This window comes from Lontra canadensis, unplaced genomic scaffold (genome assembly GCF_010015895.1).
Source record: "Lontra canadensis isolate GAN:19392208 unplaced genomic scaffold, GSC_riverotter_1.0 scaffold138, whole genome shotgun sequence".
Taxonomy (NCBI): Eukaryota; Metazoa; Chordata; class Mammalia; order Carnivora; family Mustelidae; genus Lontra; species Lontra canadensis.
In genome coordinates, this window is record NW_022631132.1 from 1702986 (window position 1) to 1722259 (window position 19274).

The 19274-nt window shown below is 44.0% G+C and overlaps 1 protein-coding gene across 1 annotated transcript in view; it reads right to left on the reverse strand.

The window, feature by feature from the left end:
* FRMD7 (FERM domain containing 7) overlaps nt 1-19274 on the reverse strand; it is a 46922-nt gene that overhangs the window by 3517 nt on the left and 24131 nt on the right. The window contains exons 2-9 of the mRNA XM_032843379.1: nt 18540-18644; nt 17695-17737; nt 15112-15190; nt 12526-12623; nt 4930-5044; nt 4592-4739; nt 1944-2039; nt 406-569 (exon numbers count right to left, since the gene is read on the reverse strand). Of these exons, the coding sequence (XP_032699270.1) occupies nt 406-569; nt 1944-2039; nt 4592-4739; nt 4930-5044; nt 12526-12623; nt 15112-15190; nt 17695-17737; nt 18540-18644 (848 nt within the window). The remainder of the gene's footprint in view (nt 1-405; nt 570-1943; nt 2040-4591; nt 4740-4929; nt 5045-12525; nt 12624-15111; nt 15191-17694; nt 17738-18539; nt 18645-19274) is intronic.

A 19274-nucleotide genomic window follows, 5' to 3' on the forward strand; every position in this document is an offset into this window, starting at 1 on the left:
GAGCCTCTACCACCATATAGCTCGGAGTTTGGCCTCCCTGAGCTCCTCCAAGACTGTCTCCCCACCTCTCTTGCCCAACCATCACCAAACAGATGGTGTTGAGCTTTCCTTCCCATACCTTGCATGTAAGTTGCAATATAAGGAAAACTATAGGTTCATTAAATATATCTTCTCAAACAGCATAAGTTCCCGCCGATCCTTGCCAATATTCTGATCTAGCCCCTAAACTAGGGTGCTTCCCTCCTCTGGCCTCCACCTTAGGAAATATGGACCTCAGGTGTCACACACAGAAGGAGCAGTAAAGGGGATTCTTTATTGCTTCTAGAATTTAATGCCTCCCACTGCCTTCCACACTACTGAAAAGAAGTTGTGTGTCCCATTTGCTTATGTGCAATATTTCATTACCTATAGCGGAAACTGGAACCCTTGCTGCACAGTAGGGTTTTGGGCTTGGATTTGGGCTCTTCAGAAAGTCTGAAGAAAGCATGGTACTCCACACAGGTCTTCCAGAAAGCCTTGCAGGCATCTCGGCTGGCCATGGTGAACTCCAAGGTGTCCTTGCACAACACCTGTGTAAACCAATTTCCATCAAGCCAAACATCCTTCAAGACTATCAAAGAACTTTGATTCCTAATGTTTTCCAAACGATTGGTTCAGGGGCCCATGCAGCTTCTGATTTTCCACTTGGCTCCCTACAGTCTTCACACCTACTAAAACCAAACGATTGGCAACCTTCCGAGGAACAGACATGGCCAATGCTCAAAAACAGAGCCTTCTCTGAGAAGCCAATCTTGCTCTGGAGCCCCCACACCTCAAATGCGTTTTTACCCCCTCTTCTCTGCCAGGAACATTTTTATGAAGTTGTAAATTAGGTTAAAATGAACATCAAAGGACATCGTTTCAAGGTGACAAGAAGTTATAAATGACCAACAGGAAACAGGGGGAGGAGGCGATTTCCTTATAGATGGTAGGCTTTATAGGATGATTACATGTATAGCAGTCTTTCCAACATACCAGCTAGAAACACTTCGCCTTCCCTATGCTGCTTTGTTCTGTGATGCTCTGTGTTGCTCATTAAGCATGTGTTCATCTGCTCCAGGGGAGCTTAGCCTTTCAGACCTAAAGGTTAAGTTTTCCCCATACCCCAACCCACTTTATGACCCCCATTTGGTCATGTGTGCATGCAGCCCTGTTTTCTGCTGATTCCCCCCTTCCCTCATTCCTTTCCAGGTTCCCACATGCAGCCCTGGGACACTCCCTGAGTTTTACACTGGAGACAGTCTCCTGAACTGCTCAAATGAACACTGTTGTGTGAGGCTAAGATCCAGAGAATGAAGGCCATACTACAGCATCTTCTGAAAGTCAAAAAATTAGCTGATACACATTTTCATTTCCTTTAGAGTCACAAAGCATCCTTTCTAGCACCTTTGTCATACCCCGTACAATCCAGCCTTGATCCATAAGAGCTGCTTTTGCCTAATCTATACCCCACCCCACCCCATACCGCATCCTGCTTTGGCAAATAATAGGTGTTCAATTATTTGGCACGTACTCAGTGTTCAGTTGTTTTTGTTTAAGGAAAGGAGACAAAAATATAAAATGGGGCAGATAACAGCAATGAAACATGTCCGTAGTCCTAGATCTGGTCACTTGAATTTGACTTATCAAATCCCTGGGGGAAAAACATGGTTTTTAAGGAGACTTGGCTTTCATTTCCACCACCCCATTTTCCGATATAGTTTATTCATTCTGAACTGCCGATAGGATTTCTTGGTGTTTTGCCTTGAGTAAAAATATGACTAATGCTCCGGTTTATTTATGTAGAGGCAAAAAGGGAGTACCTCACCCCTCAGCTTTCACCACTCACATTTAGACCATTTGCTGAAACAACCAAGAAATCCCAAGTGAACAGAAAGTAAAAGAATTTATTAGAAACTACTTACCAAGATGTTGGCATGAAGTTTGATGAGAAAATGCTTTCTTTTAAAACTCAACTTGCGAATTTTAGCCCAGTTGAAAGTATTGATCTTTGTATTGCCCTGTAATGACATGCATGGCAGATTTCAAGGTGAATGTCAGCACAAGCTGGTTTGGAAGACAATGAGAACCTGGTAGAAAACTCACTTCATGCATGGGACCATCCCACCTCTTGCACAGGATGATCCTGTTGTACTAAGTAGGAGCTGTGGGCAAAGAAGTTATTCCAGGGGGACATAAGACTGTTCTGAAATGCAAGCAAGAAGGGGTTCACATGGGAAAGTTCTCCAGCCAGGATAGGGAGACCACGGGAGGAGGGGATGACTAGAGTCAGTTCTCTAACTGCACCCCCTTCCTATGTTTCCAGATTCAACTGCCACCGCATTTACTCGAAAACGTTCCAGAACTCCTCACTGCGGGCATCATCAAGTCTAAACACGTTTGGCTGGGGTGTCCTGCCTCAGCTGTATTGAACATCCAGCCTTCCATCCCGCTAATCCTAGAAAACACCCTTCCATCCAACTCTGTACCTTCCCTCCCAGAGGGCTCGTCATTCTCCTTACCCAGAATTGCCTTCCCTGTAGTCAAGCTGTCTCGCCAGTCGGCTAGCACCCCCTTCTAAAATATTCTGTATAACTATCCATTTCTAACTGCTCTGAACGCCTTGGGCTCTTCTGGACTGCTCAAACCATTTAGCTCTTTTGGGTGGGTGGTTGGTTGGTTGGCTGGTTGGTCAGTTGCTTGATGTTTGTTTGTTTAAATGGTCCAAAAATCAAAGGTATACAAAAAATATACACATCGAGAAGTCTCGCTCCCACCACCATCATTCCTATATCTGTCCCTCTGTACCCATCTATCCATTCTCTATGGATAACCACATTTATTAGTTTGTTATGTATGCTTGTTGTGCAGCTTCATGTGTGTAGGATAGATTAGCTTTGGATTACTTATTACTGATTACTGATATTGATCACTATTTCTCTGGTCTCTCTAAATTGTGAGAATCTTAATGACCTGAGCCACAGGTCATGCTTAATGTTAGTTTGTTGACCATGCCATCCTTTACCCTTCTCTGGGCCTTTGTCTTTGTGCCCTTTGTCTGGAATCCGCGCCCCGCCCCCAGCCCCTGCCAACCCTATCTCTTTGATCTGGACAACTTCCTCGTGTCTTGTCTTAAATTTTTTTAAGTTTATTTATTTACTTATTTTTAGTCATCTCTCCACCCAACATGAGGCTTGAACTCATGACCCCAAGATCAAGAGTCACAAGCTCTTCCAACTGAACCAGGCAGGTGCCCCCTTAGCTCAAATGTTAAACCCTTTTCACATGCGTTACCTTAGCACCCCATACTTCTTCGAAAACAAATACATGGCATTTGCTTAAAATTACTTGTTTCATTGTCCGTCTTCCCCCTATTAGAATGCAAGGTCCGTGGGGCGCCTGCGTGGCTCAGCCAGCTGAGCATCCGACTCTTGATTTTGGCTCAGGTCACGATCACAGGGTGCTGGGATTGAGCCCCATGTCGGGTTCTGCACTCAGCAGGGAGTCTGCTTGAGGATTCTCTCTTCTGCCCCTCCCCCTGCTTACATTTTCTCTCTCTCTCTCTCTCAAATAAATACAGCAATACATCTTTTAAGAAAAGAAAGACTTTGTCAGCATCCCTCCTGTTTACCTCTGCAGCTCTAGTATCCGGCACTGGCTAGCTATACAGTAACTATACCGACGGAAGGATGAATGAATCAAGGAATAGTTGCCGCCAGACTCTGTAAATATACTCAAGCCCATTGAATTGAAAAATTAAACCAGATGAATTATAGATTATGCAAATTAATCTCAATAAAGCTGGTTTTGAGTTGTTGTTTTTTTTAAAGAATAACACAATACCGAACACATACAAAGTACTCGGTACACAAGTATTCTTAGACTGCATTTGGGGTAGGACAAAATAGACTGGCTACTTTATTCCACACTGTCCACAGAAATGCTCGGGCTGGAAGAGCTCCCGACTAACATGACAGCCTTGCTCCCCTCCCCTTCCCCATTTTCTCCCACGCCATAGGAAACAAGGACTGATGGGGGGCAGTTAGAGTAGAATGGGTCAAATTCCTTCCTGGGGGAACACTTATTCCTGTGACCCCCTGGGTCTTTTGCCCACCTGGTGACTCTCATGCTGCAAAGTTTACAACCCGAAACATGAGAAGGCCAAGATAGTTCTAGCCGAGTCTGCACCTGACCTGTTTGTGACTTTCTTCGGAGCTCTCATTTGGTCTCTTTGTGTTGTTTCTGGTGGATCTGGACAAGGTGGGTGCACTTAGTGTCACAGCCAAAGCTTTTAGGATGCCAAAATCCATATTCATATTTAGGGTCTAAGAGTTCCAAAAGGCCTCTTGACTTTCTCCACCACGCCGGCCTGATCCAATGATCCTCAGAGTCAAATCAGTCCGTCAAAGACCACAAATGGAGGCAAAGCCCAGGCAGGCAAGAATTTGGACACGGGACACTCATAAGCATCCCCTCCCTTTCTGGCTGGTGGTAGGACTGAGGGGCAAGGTCACCCAAGTTTGAGCCAAGATAACCCCCAAAGCCGCAGGACTTGGAAGGAAATGGTTGTTACCCGTAACACCAGTACTCCCATGTGAGCGACAGCCAGGTGGATCTGCGTGCCTTCGCCGTCGCTGGCAGGGTGAGGCCTGATGCCGTACATATCCAGCTTCCTCGCTACATCCAGTAGCAGGATGTCAGATTCCGCAGGGCTCCTGCCACTGCAAAGGGAAAGAATTTATGAGCTTAATAAATGCAGCAAGAATGCCACCTCCTCCCTAAGGGATCCGGGAGGAGCTCAGTGTTTTCTTGAGCCCGGAGCTTCTCTGACTTAAGGACTTGCTTTTAAGAGCCTGACCCCAGCTGTCCCATTCCCTGCTGGTAGAAGCGGGTACTGGTTGAAGGACTCACACGTGCTTCTGATGAAAGTGCACAATCTTGCTCTCTAAACAGTCCTGGTTCGGTAAGTAGCGGGTTTGAGCCAGGTGTTTCTTGTCTGTTTCTTCATGAAAGTCTCCCAGTTCTGCTGCATGACGGAGAAGTGACATTTTTCACATTAGCATTGGGGGGTTTAGCAACGGAGCACTCAGCAGACCCTCCAACCTCCCCAAACAGCCTTTTCTTTGCAGCCAGTGCAGCCCTAGGCCCCCTACTCCGTGCTTTATATGTATTTATGTTTTAGGATAGGGGGGGAATTAACTTTTTTTCTTTTTTTCTTTTTCCTTTTTTTAAAGATTGTATTTACTTATTTACTTATTTACTTATTTATTTGACAGAGAGAGAGAGACAGACAGACAGATAAGCAGGGGTAATGGAAGAGGAAGAAGCAGGCTTCCCTCTGAGCTGGGAGCCCGACGCAGGGCTTGAGTCCCAGGACCCCGGGATCACAACCTGAGCTGAAGGCAGACACTTAACGACTGAGCCACCCAGGTGCCCCATAACTGGGTCTTTTTCAAATCAGAAGCAGTGGGTTGCCATGAAGTCTCAGTATAGTAAATCATAGGCACAGTGTATGTCTTAAAGGCTCCAGGATCACAGATGAATATTTCTTTGGTTCCTTCTTCCACACTCTGTTTCTGGTCTTTTTCTTCTCACCAGTGCCTATTATGGGTTGAACTGGGTGCCCCCACCCCCTGCCCACCAGGGAAGTGGAAGTCCTAAACCCCATAGCTCAGAACGTGACTATATTCAGAGATAGGATTTTAAAGAATAAAGAAAGGATTAAGTTAAAATGAGTCAGTAGGGTGGGCCCTAAGTGAGTTGGACCTGGTGTCCTTAGAAGAAGAGGAAATTTGACCCTGCAGAGAGACACCAGGAGCCCGGTACCTGGAGGAAAGGGCAGGTGAGGATGCGTCCAGACATTTCTGCCGTTTAAGCCACCTGGTTCCTGGTGTTTTATTATAGCAACCCTAGCAAACTCACATGGGTCCCTAATCTCACTCTACCCTGATTGTGCATTATCAGAAAAGGAGACTATGAATGCCAAGTACAAATGCATTACTGTGGGCGAAACGAGCAAAACCCCAGCTATCCAGAATGCCCAGTAAATGAATCATTCTGGAAATCATTCTGGCTTTCCCAAATCACTGGCAGCTTATCCCTGATCATAATTTACTCATCTCTAGATGTCTCTAGCTTATTGTTATAAACACCTGTCACAGCACAATGCCTACAAAGGTGATTGAGGTATACAAGATTATCTGCTCCTATAGTTAATGGCTTCAAAATCTTTCAATTTTTGAATTACTGGGTCTTCCTTATAATTTTTATGCCTTTTCCCTCTCTGTCAGATTGGTATGAATCACTTCTTGGTTACTGACTTCTCCCGAAAAGGTCTCCACACTTGGTCATAATTAGGATTCCTAACCAAGAACATAGATATCCAAAACAATTGGCATTTTATGAATTGTAAGAGTAAATACATTCTCCATGGAATCCTGTGACTAGAATAGATGGATATGGGACACTGATTTTGAGGGATGGAAACTTACTACCTCTTTTTTTTTTCTATTACATTTCTATAAAAGATTTTAATTTATTTATTTGACAGAGAGAAACACACAGCAAGAGAAGGAACACAAGCGGGGGGAGTGGGAGAGGGAGAGGCAGGCTTCCCACTGAGCAGGGAGCCTGATGCAGGGCTCCATCCCAGGACCCTGGGATCATGACCTGAGCCGAAAGCGGACGCTTAACAACTGAGCCACCCAGGCGCCCCTCTATTACATTTTAGACAGATGACATGTTCACCAACATGCTCATGACAGATGAGGTATGTATGTATATAAGTCGCATTATATAAAAATTCTCATAAACAAGTTCTTTTTAAAAAGGCCAAATCAATGGCTTTTTAATTTATTTTTTTTTGCCAAAATTGATAAATGTACAAATCTCACTAAAACACAATCAGGCCCATATGATTTCACTGATTCATTCTATCAAATATTCAAAAAAGATATGAAGACCAATTCTTCACAAACTCTCCCAAAAAATAGAAAAAATACTTACTAATTCATTCTATGAGGGCTGTATTACTCAGATACCCAAACCAGACAAAGTCATCATAAGAAAACTATGGATCAATATACCTCATGAATACAGAGGCAAAGATCCTCAACAAAATCCTAGTAAACATCTGATTCTTGATTTCAGCTCAGGTCATGATTTCAGGGTCATGGGATCAAGCCCAGTATCCAGCTCCATACTGGACACGGAGCCTGTTTAAGATTCTGTCTTTCCCTCTCCCTCTCTCTTCCTTCACCCACCCTCCTGCTCTCTTTCTTTCTCTTGCTCTTTCAAGAAAAATATAATAATAATAAATTTTTAAAAATCCAAGAAATACAGAGTAGAAAGGAACTTCTTCAAACTGATAAATGTTATCTATGAAAAACCTACAGCTAACATCATAATCATACTAAATGGTGAGAAACCGAATGCTTTCTCTTATGACCAGAAATAAGACAAAGACGTCTGTTCTTGCCACTTCTATCCACCATTGTACTGGTGGTTCTAGTCAATCCAATTAATAAGCAAGAGAAAATATCAATAATTTTCACTGAAAAGGAAGAGATAAAACTGTCTTTACTTGTAGTCAACATGGTCATGTGTGTGGAAAATTCTGGGGAATCCACAAAAAAATCCTAGAATATAGGAGTTCATCAAGTTAGCAAAATAGATCAATATACAAAAAGGACTTGCATGTGCATACACTAGCAATGAACAATCCAAAAATGAAACTAAAAAAGTTCCATTTCTGATAGCATCTAAAAAGTAAAGTGCTCAGGAATAAATTTAGTGAAAAGATGTATAAGGCTTGTATGCTGATGATTACAAAACATTTTTAAATTTTTAACAGATTGTATAGATGAAGAGACATTTCGGGTTCATGCATTATAAGACTCAATATAATTAAGGTGGTAATTCTACCAAAATTGATCTATAAATTCAATACAATCCCCACCATATTTTTAAATAGAAATTGATAGATGATATTAATTGATAGATTAATTGATAGAAATTGATAGATAATCTTAACATGGAAACACATAGGATGCAAAATAACCAGAATGATTTTGAAAAAGAAGAACAAAGTTGGAAGATATACACTTCCCTATTTCAAAACTCAATACAAAGCTACAATAAATAAGTGTAATAATGGCATAAGGACATATAGATCAATGGAATATTGTTAGGAATCCAGAAATAAATCCTTATATTAATGGTCAATTGGTTTTTTATAAAGACACCAAGACAATTTAATGGGGGAAATGATAGTCTTTTCAACAAATGGGGGAAAATGGACAACCACACACACACACAAAAAAAGAAGTTGGATCCCTACTTCACAACATACACCATACAAGCAGACCAAAAAAATAAAATAACTCAAAACATCATATAACTAGACCTAAGAGGTAAACCTGCAAAGGCTCTAGAAGAAAACAGAGGAAAATCTTTGTGACCTTAGGTTAGGCAAAGAGTTCTTAGGTACACTAAAAGCACGATCCACTAAAACATATTGAGAAAGGGGAATTCTGGCAAAATTAAAAACTGTTCCACTCCAAAAGCCAGGATTAAGGAACGGAAAGTCAGGCCACCAAGCTGGGGGGAAAATTTTTCAAATTACATATTTCACAAATGATTTTTAATCAGAATATATAAAAATCTGGGGCCCCTGGCTGGCTCAGTTGGAAGAGCATGCAACTCTTGATCTCAGGGTGATGAGTCTGGGCCCCACATAGAGATTATTTACAAAAATAAGTAAATAAACTTAAAAAAGAGTATATAAAAATCTCTCAAAATTCAATAAGAAGACAACAATCCATTTTAAAATGGGCAGAAGATCTGAAAGGCACTTTGCCAACAAAAAGGGACTGTTAATAAACAGATGAGAAGGTGCTCCACATTGTTACTCACTAGGAAAACGCAAAGTATAATTGCAGTGAGATAGCTCTTCATACCCACTAGAATGGCCACAACCAAATAAACACCACACACATACACACACACACACACACACACACACACACACACCAAAACCCAGATAATACCAACTATTGGTGAAGATGTGGGATGTTAGAAATGTGATACGTTTCTGGTTTTACTGTTAGAATTTGGAAAACAGTTTGGTAGTTTCTTACCATTTTTAACATTAATTTACCTTAAGATGAGGCAATTACCCTCCTGGGAATCTATTCAAAAGATATGAGAATGTGCCCAAACAAAGACTTGCACATGAATGTCCATAACATTATTCATATTAGCTAAGCTGGAAACAATCCAAATGTCCACAGCCAAGTACAGAGATGAACAATATGTGGTATGTCCATAAAATGGAATATTACTCAGCAAAAGAAAGGAAGAAAATAGCTGTGATTCATGGTAGAACATGCATGAATTTCAAAAATATTATGCTGAGTGAAAGAAAGCCACATAGATGCAGAAGACCACATATTCTATCATTCTGAGTGAAATGTCTAGAAAGGGCAAATCTATAGAAACAGAAAGTAAATTAGTGGTTACTGGGGCTGAGTGTGGGAACAAGGAGTCACTGCAGATGGGCAGGAAAGGGTCTCTCAGCGTGATGGGAGAGTTCTAAAACTGGACTGTGGCCATGGTTGCACAACTTTGTAAATTTATTAAAAACTGTTTAGTTGTAGCCTTTAAAAGGGTGAATTTTATGATAAGTAAATTATACTTCAATAGAGCTGTTTTTAAAAGTAAATTAGAGGGGGCGCCCAAGTGGCACAGTCAGTTGAGTGTCCAACTTTTGATTTTGGCCTAGGTCATGAACTCAGGGTCCTGAAATCAAGCTCCCCACTGAGTGGGGAGTCTGCTTCTCCTTCTTCCTCTGCCCCTCCCCCCGCTCATGCTCTCCTGCTCTCTAAATTATACACATACACACACACACACACACACACACACACACACCCCTACTGTTTATTAAGCACAAGACCCTGACCCTATGTTGACCCTTGGAAAACACAAGAACACATAAGACTGCTAGTTTTTCACTCCATGCAAGACTATGACAATCTAGGAAGGGACCTATGAAACTCACATGAGTAAACATCAGCAGTACAAGAAGGTAGCAAATGTTATGAGCATATTTACTGTTACCACGCTGGCCCAAAGTACCATCATCTCTCTCTACTGCTACAACCTCTTCTCTGGTCTCCCCACTTCCACCATTCCAGAATAAGGTTTTCATCCTGGCAGCCAACAAGTTCCTGTTAAAACCTAATTCCAATAATCTCATTCCTCTGCTTAACATGCATCAGTGGTTTCCCATCTCACGTAACGTTCTAGGTCTTTAGTAGGTTTCTAAGGCCCTCCATGATTACTTCCCCCCCTGCTCCAGCCAGCCACAAAGCCTGCTTAAATGTTTCTGAACACTCCTGGCACATTTTCACCTCAGGCCCTTTGCACAGGATGTTATCCCTGCCTGGAACAACCTTCCAGCAGATTTCTGTAAAGCTTGCCCTCTCACCTCCTCCAAATCTTTGTTCACCTGTCATGTTCACAGTGAAGCCTACCCTGACTACTTTGTTGAAAAATTGAGTACCCACTCCCTGGATTCCCCATCTTCCTCCCATATGTGATTTTTCCCTGATGTACTTATAACTTTCTAACATACATGCTATATTTCCTCATTTAGGTTGTCTGATTGTCCTCCACTGCCAAAAGGTGAGCTCCATGAGAGCAAGGCTTTGTGTTTGGCCAGCTCACTGCCCAGTTCCCTGTGCCTATAACAGCACCTGCCATGTGGTAGGCACTCTATAGGTTTTTGTTGAATGAATGACAAAGAAGTTACTAAGAGCATTCGTAGAAGGGATGTGTAAGAGAGACTTAGGCAGATGAGGTCAAGCATGTGGAGATTCTGGAGTGCCTAGGATGTAAATATCGGATGAATGACTAAATGAGCAAAAGAATGAGCCACCTGATGATGTTCTGCACACTGCCCTGGCGTCCAGTGACTTGCCCTGGGAGGAGTGGGACTCACTGAAACTTCAGATTTTTCCCTATGGAAAGAACTCGTATTGACAAAGTATTCTCTAGAAAAGCAAAAGTCCTCAGTGCTATGCCTCAGATGGCCACTAGGGAATGCCCAAATCCATTACGCTCAGCTATTAAAATTGAAATTGGGCTCCCCCGCAGCCATGAGAGGCTGTGGGGGAGCCCCAGTCATTAACAGGCTGATAATGAAAAAGGATAAGTCTTCCAACATTGTTTTGTCTATGCGCCTTACCCCGCACCCCACCCCACCAGCCGAGCATTCAAAGCCCATCCATATGACTTGTAGTTCCCTGTTACTTCCCCTAAACAGACCCTGTGCTTGAGCTGTACCTGAGCTGTGTCTCTGCCTATCACTACCTATGGGCTCCTTTAAGGTCCGGCACAAAAGCCACCTCCTCCAGAAGCCTTTCCTGATTACTATTGTTCTCAGGGCCCACTGCATTCCTGATACCCTGGGGCTGTGGTCACCTATCCCAGGCAGGCATCCCTGAGATAAACACTGAATTAGACAATGTCTCTCTCCAAGCACTTCATCCTGGTGCTCCCAGTGAAATCAGAAATCTACCAGCTCTGGCCTGTCAGAATGGTCAGGGACAGAGGTCAACACCGAACTTGTAAAACAAGCCAAAAAATGATGTTATGATCCCGCAAAAGTGGTAAAGAACAGCCTGTTCTTGGAAGGCCTCTCTAGAAAAGGGAGAGAGTCCACTGGCCATAGGAGATGAAACACTGTCTCCAGCTGCCTCGACCCCACTGTTAGGGGTGCAGGAGAAGACTGGCTTGCCCTGCTTCACCCCCTCCCAAGCACCACCCCTCCCCGCGGTTCCCCGGGTCTCCTCCCTGCCTTCATTATTCAGCCTAGTCCAGCTACTTGGCTGCCAGCAAATGGGGGACCCTAGTAGACCCCTGGGGCCTTTTTCCCTTTTAGCCTCTTTTACCTGCTGTACTCTGTGCTTGGTTCCCCAGACTCAGGATAAAGAGCAATGCAGAAATCCCATCAAACATGACGGTGTGCTACAGAAGCACGTACCAGAAATGTATCCCGGGGCAAGCAGAGGGAGTGGAGCTTGCCTGGCAAAATCCATGCCTGGACAGATGAGTCCAACCCAGCTCCTGGACAGCAAGCCCCAGGTGGGGGGGTGGTGAGGGGGGAGGTTACACCATGATGGAAGAAAACCTGCATTTACTTTTAATCTACATAACCACTCTATGAGAAGATCCTCTTGTCACTATTGTAAAGACTAGGAAACTGAGGCACAGACAGGTGAGGGGACTTCACCCAAGCCTACAACAGCTAGAACATAGCAGGGACCGGATCTGGAATCCAAAGCTGAGTGGCTATAATGACCAGCCTCTTTGTACTGGCCCATGCGGATTCCGGACACCTTATGCAGGCTTTCTCTGCTCTCTAAGTCCTAACACAGGATGGGCACAGGGAGGGGTGCTCCGCTCCCTTGCTCGGCTCTCGCCCCGAAGCCGCCGTTTGCTACTTACACTGTAGAATGTGAGATACCATCAACGCAGTACAGTTCTCACTGCACGGAAGCCTTCCTAGAGCCAAATCCTTCTTTATTTGAAGCGTAAAAAGATACCTGAAAAGAAGTTGGGGGAAAAATCTCTTGAGAAAGAAACAGGAACAAGAGAGAATCATTTCCTTTCTCCCCGATCCAAGATGTTTCAAGAAAGAAACGGCGCCCCCAAGACAGTGAGATGCCTTTTTGGGAGGGTGACTAAGGCAGAGGTCTGGTGCAGCATTTGGGCAGGCCTCCCTCGAAGCCGTTAGGAATGACCCCGGCTAAATCCTCCCGCCAGCTTGGGGGAGTTGGCCAATCATCCTCTCGTGGTTCCTGCCACAGAGCAAAGCCACAGACCCAGGCCGAGAGAAAGGGAGACTCAGCAATACAAAGCTGGCTCGGGCCACTCTGTTGAGCAAATGCTATCAAGCCCTATCTATCAAACAACTTGGTTGGTGGGGCAGGATTGATCAGACCCATTTTACAATTATAGAAGGGCAGAGGTTAAGGGATTTTAAGCGAGGTGATTTTGCCCAAAGATCGCAAAACTGCGGCCAGATGTCAGGTCACCCACTGAATTGAGGCCTCCTCCTATCCAAAAGATTGTGTTGCGGAAATCAAGGACGTGAGGCCGGGCTTCACCTGCACCACCTTCTCTGTATCCTCAGAGCCGGGCCCAGCACTTGCCACGGGGCAGGTAGGAAATGCCAGTGTTCTGAATGGAATGAAGTCACACTGCCCTTTCGCCCACCAAAGGCTCGTCAGGGACCCAGCAAGTGCGGGTAGGTATCCAGCATTCATGAGTATCTACTGTGGGCATTTCCCAATATAAGATGAGCCTTTCTAAATAACATTTTTATCTGGACTTTTTAATTTAAATCAATTAAGTCTTGAAGACAACGTGGTAAATCAAAATTAATTGCAGGTGATAGAAAAAACAGGCAAAATTAGTAGGTGATTATTCAATTTATAAATGCACCCATCATTATAATCCTTCAAATTATGAGCTCCCCTAATGGGCTAGAAATGACTCAATTAGAAAATTTATATTTGCAGACCACTCTCAGAAACTCACAGATTGGCCCCAAACAAGGCATCCTTGTGAAGTCAGCCATGGTTAAGTGTCTTCAACGGACCACCGAGGAAAAAATAAAGGAAGTCTAACCTTTGCCATTGCCTGCTTTCAAATATAGATGTGAATGAGAATAATAAGCCTCAATTGCTAAAGGGAAAGAGAATCTCATTTTGCTCCTAGCAAGCAAGAAAGGAAACTTCTTGTCATTTGACACGTTCCTCGCTATTAAGGGGCAGCTGCCTGCTACAAATACCAAATCCTCACTCTGAACAGCTGATGAATCATTTATCATCGCATTGATTTTCTCATTCTTTTTTTTTTTTGGCGGCGGGGGGAGAAAGTTTATCTCCATTAAAATTGGTCATAATTTGAGACTCAAATGGGTTAGCTAGTGCAAACCGATACAGATACCAAGATATCGGGTTATCTGGGAAAGTGGCCTACAAGTCACAAATGTGGGGCGAGGGGGCGAGCCAGTGACAGACTTGTGAAAGGTGACGTATGCAGAGACCCCTAAGAAAACAAGGGCCCCTGTGCAGAAGGGGCGATCTGTGTGGTGGGCGGGGGTGAGGGGAGTGGGTGCTGCGGAAGGCCCGGCCAAGTCGTTCTAGCTCCCAGAACTGTCTCCTCCTCTATAAACCAGGAGGGTTGGGCTAGATGATAACATGCATTCCTTGGAGGGGAAGATTCTAGAGTCTAGCAAGCACATTCAGGTTTGGAAGAGTGTTAGGCTGACAGTGCATTTTTGGAGAAGCAGGGTTACGTTGTAATAATGAAGGGCATTGTATGTAAGTATAAATATACTTTTAAAAAATGTTTTATACTGGTGACTTTTTAACTTTTTTATTTTTATGAGTATAAAATATTTTACCTATCTAAAATTATGAATAATGTATAATTATAAATGGTCATTAAAATTATATAAAACAATGAATAATTTATAATTATTAAAGAATTATAATAAAATTATCAATGATTCATATTATATATGATAAATAATTTATTTAAATCATTTTTTAGACTTTATTTTTTTACTTTTTCAATTTTTTATAAGTACACGTCATCATCACTCTCTACCTATGGGATACACGTGCATGTGCACGCGCGCACACACACCCACGCGGTTTTCAACATCTACGGAAATTAGCTGGTATCACACTTGTGCCATCAAGCTGCCCTCTGACCGGAACACAGATGCACTGAAGGTGAGTGCTCTTATTGTTGTAGCAATTAATGGCAGAACCCCTAAGTGGGCACCCAGGCCGTCTACCCTGCTAGAATGCCACCCTTCCTTCTCCCTGAAGACCCCACTCTTTGCAAGATTAACGCTTTGGTGACCAGCCAGGCCCACCTTCTCTCCAGCTCCTCACGATCTCCCAGAGAGTGAGAGCCAAGCTTTCCAAAGAAGGCTGGAAGCCCGTTCTCTGATAAATGGAGAATGATGATTCTTAAGTAACATCATGCAGCAGACACACAGGGAATTTACTCTACCTTGTAAGCTCTTCTCGAAGATGTCCGGGGTCCACTGGGAAAAATTTCACCATAAATTTGAAAACAACCTCCTTAGGATCTTAAAACACAATATCTCCATAAGTTTTATTTAAATGTCCATCACAAGTTACAGGTTTTTACACACACACACACACACACACACACACACACACACACGCTTCCCCCTGTCCTCTCTGCACCCCCGCCCCATCACTCCCTCCCTCAGACTTTTCTTTTAAATTTCAATCTTCCACTTTTCTAATATGGTGCTATCTCTGGATTGTGTCTTCATGTGGCTAGCAATCGGGAAAGTTCTCCTGCCCCTCTTTCTACCCTCTTTCCCTCTGAGTTTCTTTCTGTAAAGCTGGCGCCTCTTTCGGAGCCCTACTGGGTCCTCTAAGAAGTGGCCCATTTAAAAAGATATATACCACTTGCCACTTGGGCTTCTGCATTCCCGGCTGAGAGAAGAGCTCAGCTTTAGAAGCAGGTGATTATCATCTGGCATCAAGCATCTTATAAGGGCAACTAGAAGTGGACGGACTGCTGCTTCTTTGTTGCTTAAAATCTGCTTTAAGAAAACACATCAACTTGCCTTCACTCCTGCTCGGGTTTGAAAAGAAAAAAAAGAAACTCTTTGCATCAAAAGCAAACACATCCATACACCATTAGCACCATTCGTTCAGCAAATATTTGTCAAGTGCCTATTACAGGTCAGGCATTGTACTAAGCGGGCACAGGCACGGGGGATAGAAAGACAATTAAGCCCTCAGAAGAGGCAGCCTGGCGAACGGCAGACGGCAGACGGTTGAGAGCACTGAGCACCCAGCAAGCACGAGAGGGAGGACAGAGGGCTCCGGTTAGATCGAAATTGGAGATAAACAATCATAACACAAGGACATACTTACACCGAGAAATTCTTTCTTTCTTAATTTGAAATTCCAGTTTAGGTGGACATGTTTTCTTTTCTCCGAGAGCCCTACACCTGAAGTTAGTTTTGCCACAGACAGGAGAGTTAGGAATTCGAAGGGGTCAGTGGCAGAGGGAAAACTAGACCGGCAGGAGCGCTTCGTGGCTCATGCGAACAAGTTCGGACTCCATTCTAAGGGCAATAAGGAGCCACGGAAACCTGTTGAGCCAGAGCGTGATGTGGTCACCTTTGTATTTTCAGTAGTTCCCTTCAGAAGTAGGGTAGGTGACGGATCGGGAGAGTCAGTTAGGAAGCGGTTGGAGTAACGTGACAGATGATTACAATGCGGTGGGAGTAGACAGAACCAACACGGAGAGGGCAGGTGAGCCAGGGGACACCATACGACAGCGTTTCTCAAAAGTGTTCACTGAAACCCCCCTGCATCAGAAACACCTGTGGAATTTAACACGCAGGTTGCTGGCCCCCCCAACCCGGGAAAGGGGCCCGGGAATCTACTCCCCACTGGAATCTCAGAACCGCTGCACTAGGTGATGAAAAAAGGGGCGGGGTTGGGGGGGAGGTTTCGTACATTGCGGGCACTCGAATGTGAACTGAAACAAATGGACAATGTCTGTAACATGATAAAACTAAAACATCTTCAGGCCGAGGGTGAATGGCATTATAAGTAACAAGGTCAGATTGCCTAAAATGGGCCAGTTGGGAATTAAGATTATGTTGCATTAAGGAGCGCCTGGGTGGCTCAGTCAGTGAAGGGTCTGTCTTTGGCTCAGGTCATGATCTTGGGATCCTGGGATCGAGCCCCGTGTCAGTCCTCTTGTCCCTTTCCCTCTGCTTCTCCCCCTGCTCATTCTCTCTCTCTCTCTCAAATAAATAAAATCTATTCTAAAAAGAATATTCTGAATTAAAAGCAATCAAAACCCAGTCAATTCAGGAAACGCTCTTCTTACCGCCCAACCCCAACAGGCTAAACCTACATTGCAAAGGAGAGTCTGTACCAGGAAGAGAGCTATCACCTTAGATAACTACATTATAATATGAACTAGGTGTGGTAGACAGGGAGGGACCTCCCAAGGCCTGTTTGATCAAAGTCCTTCTGTCCCATTGTTTCTGAGTGGCCCAGCAAACATTTGTCTACCAAACATTTACTTTTCCTTTTTTCCTGCGAATTGCTTTCTTTGGCTTTGAAGTCCCAGACCCCTACTCCCTTCTTTGCTCAGGATGTCTGACTGTCTTGTAATTTCCACGTCTGTGTGGCCTCCCCCTATGTATAAGATTAAATTTGAATTTCCCCTGTTTATCTGTCTTGTGTCAATTTGATTCTTAGTCTGGCTAGAAGGACCTTGAAGGACAGAGGAAATTCTTCCTTCCCTGGGAACGTCAAGGATGCTCCAAGATCTGAGTCAATCCCCAGGATGCTGTCATTACCAGCATTCTTCCAATCTCCCCAAAGATCCAGCAGCATGATTTTTTCTTCATCTTGGACAACATTACAGTGATTTTTTAAATTGCTAAATTCACTGGACCTGTGAAGGATTAACATGATGCTTCGAAGCCCTTTTCTCCACTTATATTTGGTGAGGAATAGCATGGTGTCACTGAAAACTTTTCAAGTTGTAACTGGGAATTAGATGCCTTCGGTGATTTCCCATACTTACTTTTCACTTGCTTTGTAATTGGCTTCAGCAGTTCCAACCAGACCTGTGATAAGATTAATGAAAAAAAATTGGTAGAACATGGCATTGAGTACAGCTTTTTTTTTTTTGTAACAAACAGAAGTCAGCACAAAATAATCAAATACCAAACTATTTTGCCCCCTTCTAAAGAAAGTTAGAAACAGCCGTGTCAAAGAGATGGCGTATCTCCACCACACTCAATCAGCCCCCTTGTATTTTTCCAGTGACAGTGAACGTTGTTGATCTATAAAGTCTTTGTTGTTGACATTTGAATCACTGCTCCCCTGCCTAAGTAGGGTGACAAAGGTGTCACATCCATGGCTCATTAGTTACTACAAAGACTAATGAAGGCATTTGGCTCTGCATTTGAATCCTACATCCCCCAAATGCCAGCTTAATCGATCTAATGAGCCTTTCTGGGAAGGTGCCAGATAACAGATATGCCAAGGCAGGACACAGGAGGAAGAACACAGAGAAGGCGGGGAGCTGAGAGAGGGGAGAGAAGAATTCACTGAACCCTCACTGGTGAGTTAGGAGTCTTCATGGTGGAGGCTGAGGTCCAGCCTCTGGGAAATCAGAACAGATAAAGCAGAGGTTCCTGTTCTCAGGGTGACGAAAGAGGAATAGAGGGGAGAAGAGTTTGGGAAACTGAGGTGATTTTAGATAGGCAAGGAGGGAGGAGGGGAAACTTCATTATTAAATCCAGGCATTTTGCAGGGGTTCAAACGCTTTTTCATTTTTTCAATCTGATTTGAGCCCTACATACCTAGCTGCAAACTGCATTTTAGAGGCTACACACAAAAAACCCTGTAATGAAACCAACTTACATTATTTCCAGAATGGCTACAGAATTCTAATCCGAAATACTCCTTTTCAGCGAGATTTAGGTGGCTGCAACTCAGGTTAAACAGCGCCTTCCCGGATGACTTTTGCTAAACAAAACAGAGAGATAATAGCACAGTCTGTGTTCCTAACCTGAGATGTCAGGCCACGTGGAAGAAAGGGTGGGAGACACCCACCTCTCGGCAGACGCCGTTTCCTCTAAGCACCCTTCAGCCATCCTGCACCTCTCTAACCGCGATGTTTTACAGATAAATACATGCATCTACCTGTAGCTTGTTTTAGCCCTCCCGCCCCCCTCCAAAAAGCCCCAGACTCATGACAAACCCGCACTGAACTACGGTGAGATTGGCAGTGTTACCCTTTCAGTGGAATTCTTTAATCAATTCATCCCACGGGCAATTTGAATGATTTCCCCCAAATTGACAGACAGTTTAATCAAGAAGCAAATCTGACCTGCTTAAAAATCCTTCTGTGGCTCCCCTCAGTTTACAGTCTAGGCTCTCCATCGGGAGGCTGGGCCTTCTCTCCCTCCCATGGCCCTGCCCGCCCCTCCAGCCTCTCCTCTTGCCCCTCCCCCTTGCTGGCACTTTCCTTTCTAATAATCGCAGCCCGCTTGCTGTTCCCCACACCTGTCAAGTGGTTTCGCGCCTCATGCTTTTGCTCCTGTCATTCCTTCTCCACAGACCGCCCTTCCCACCTTTCTTTGGTTTGGCTTACTC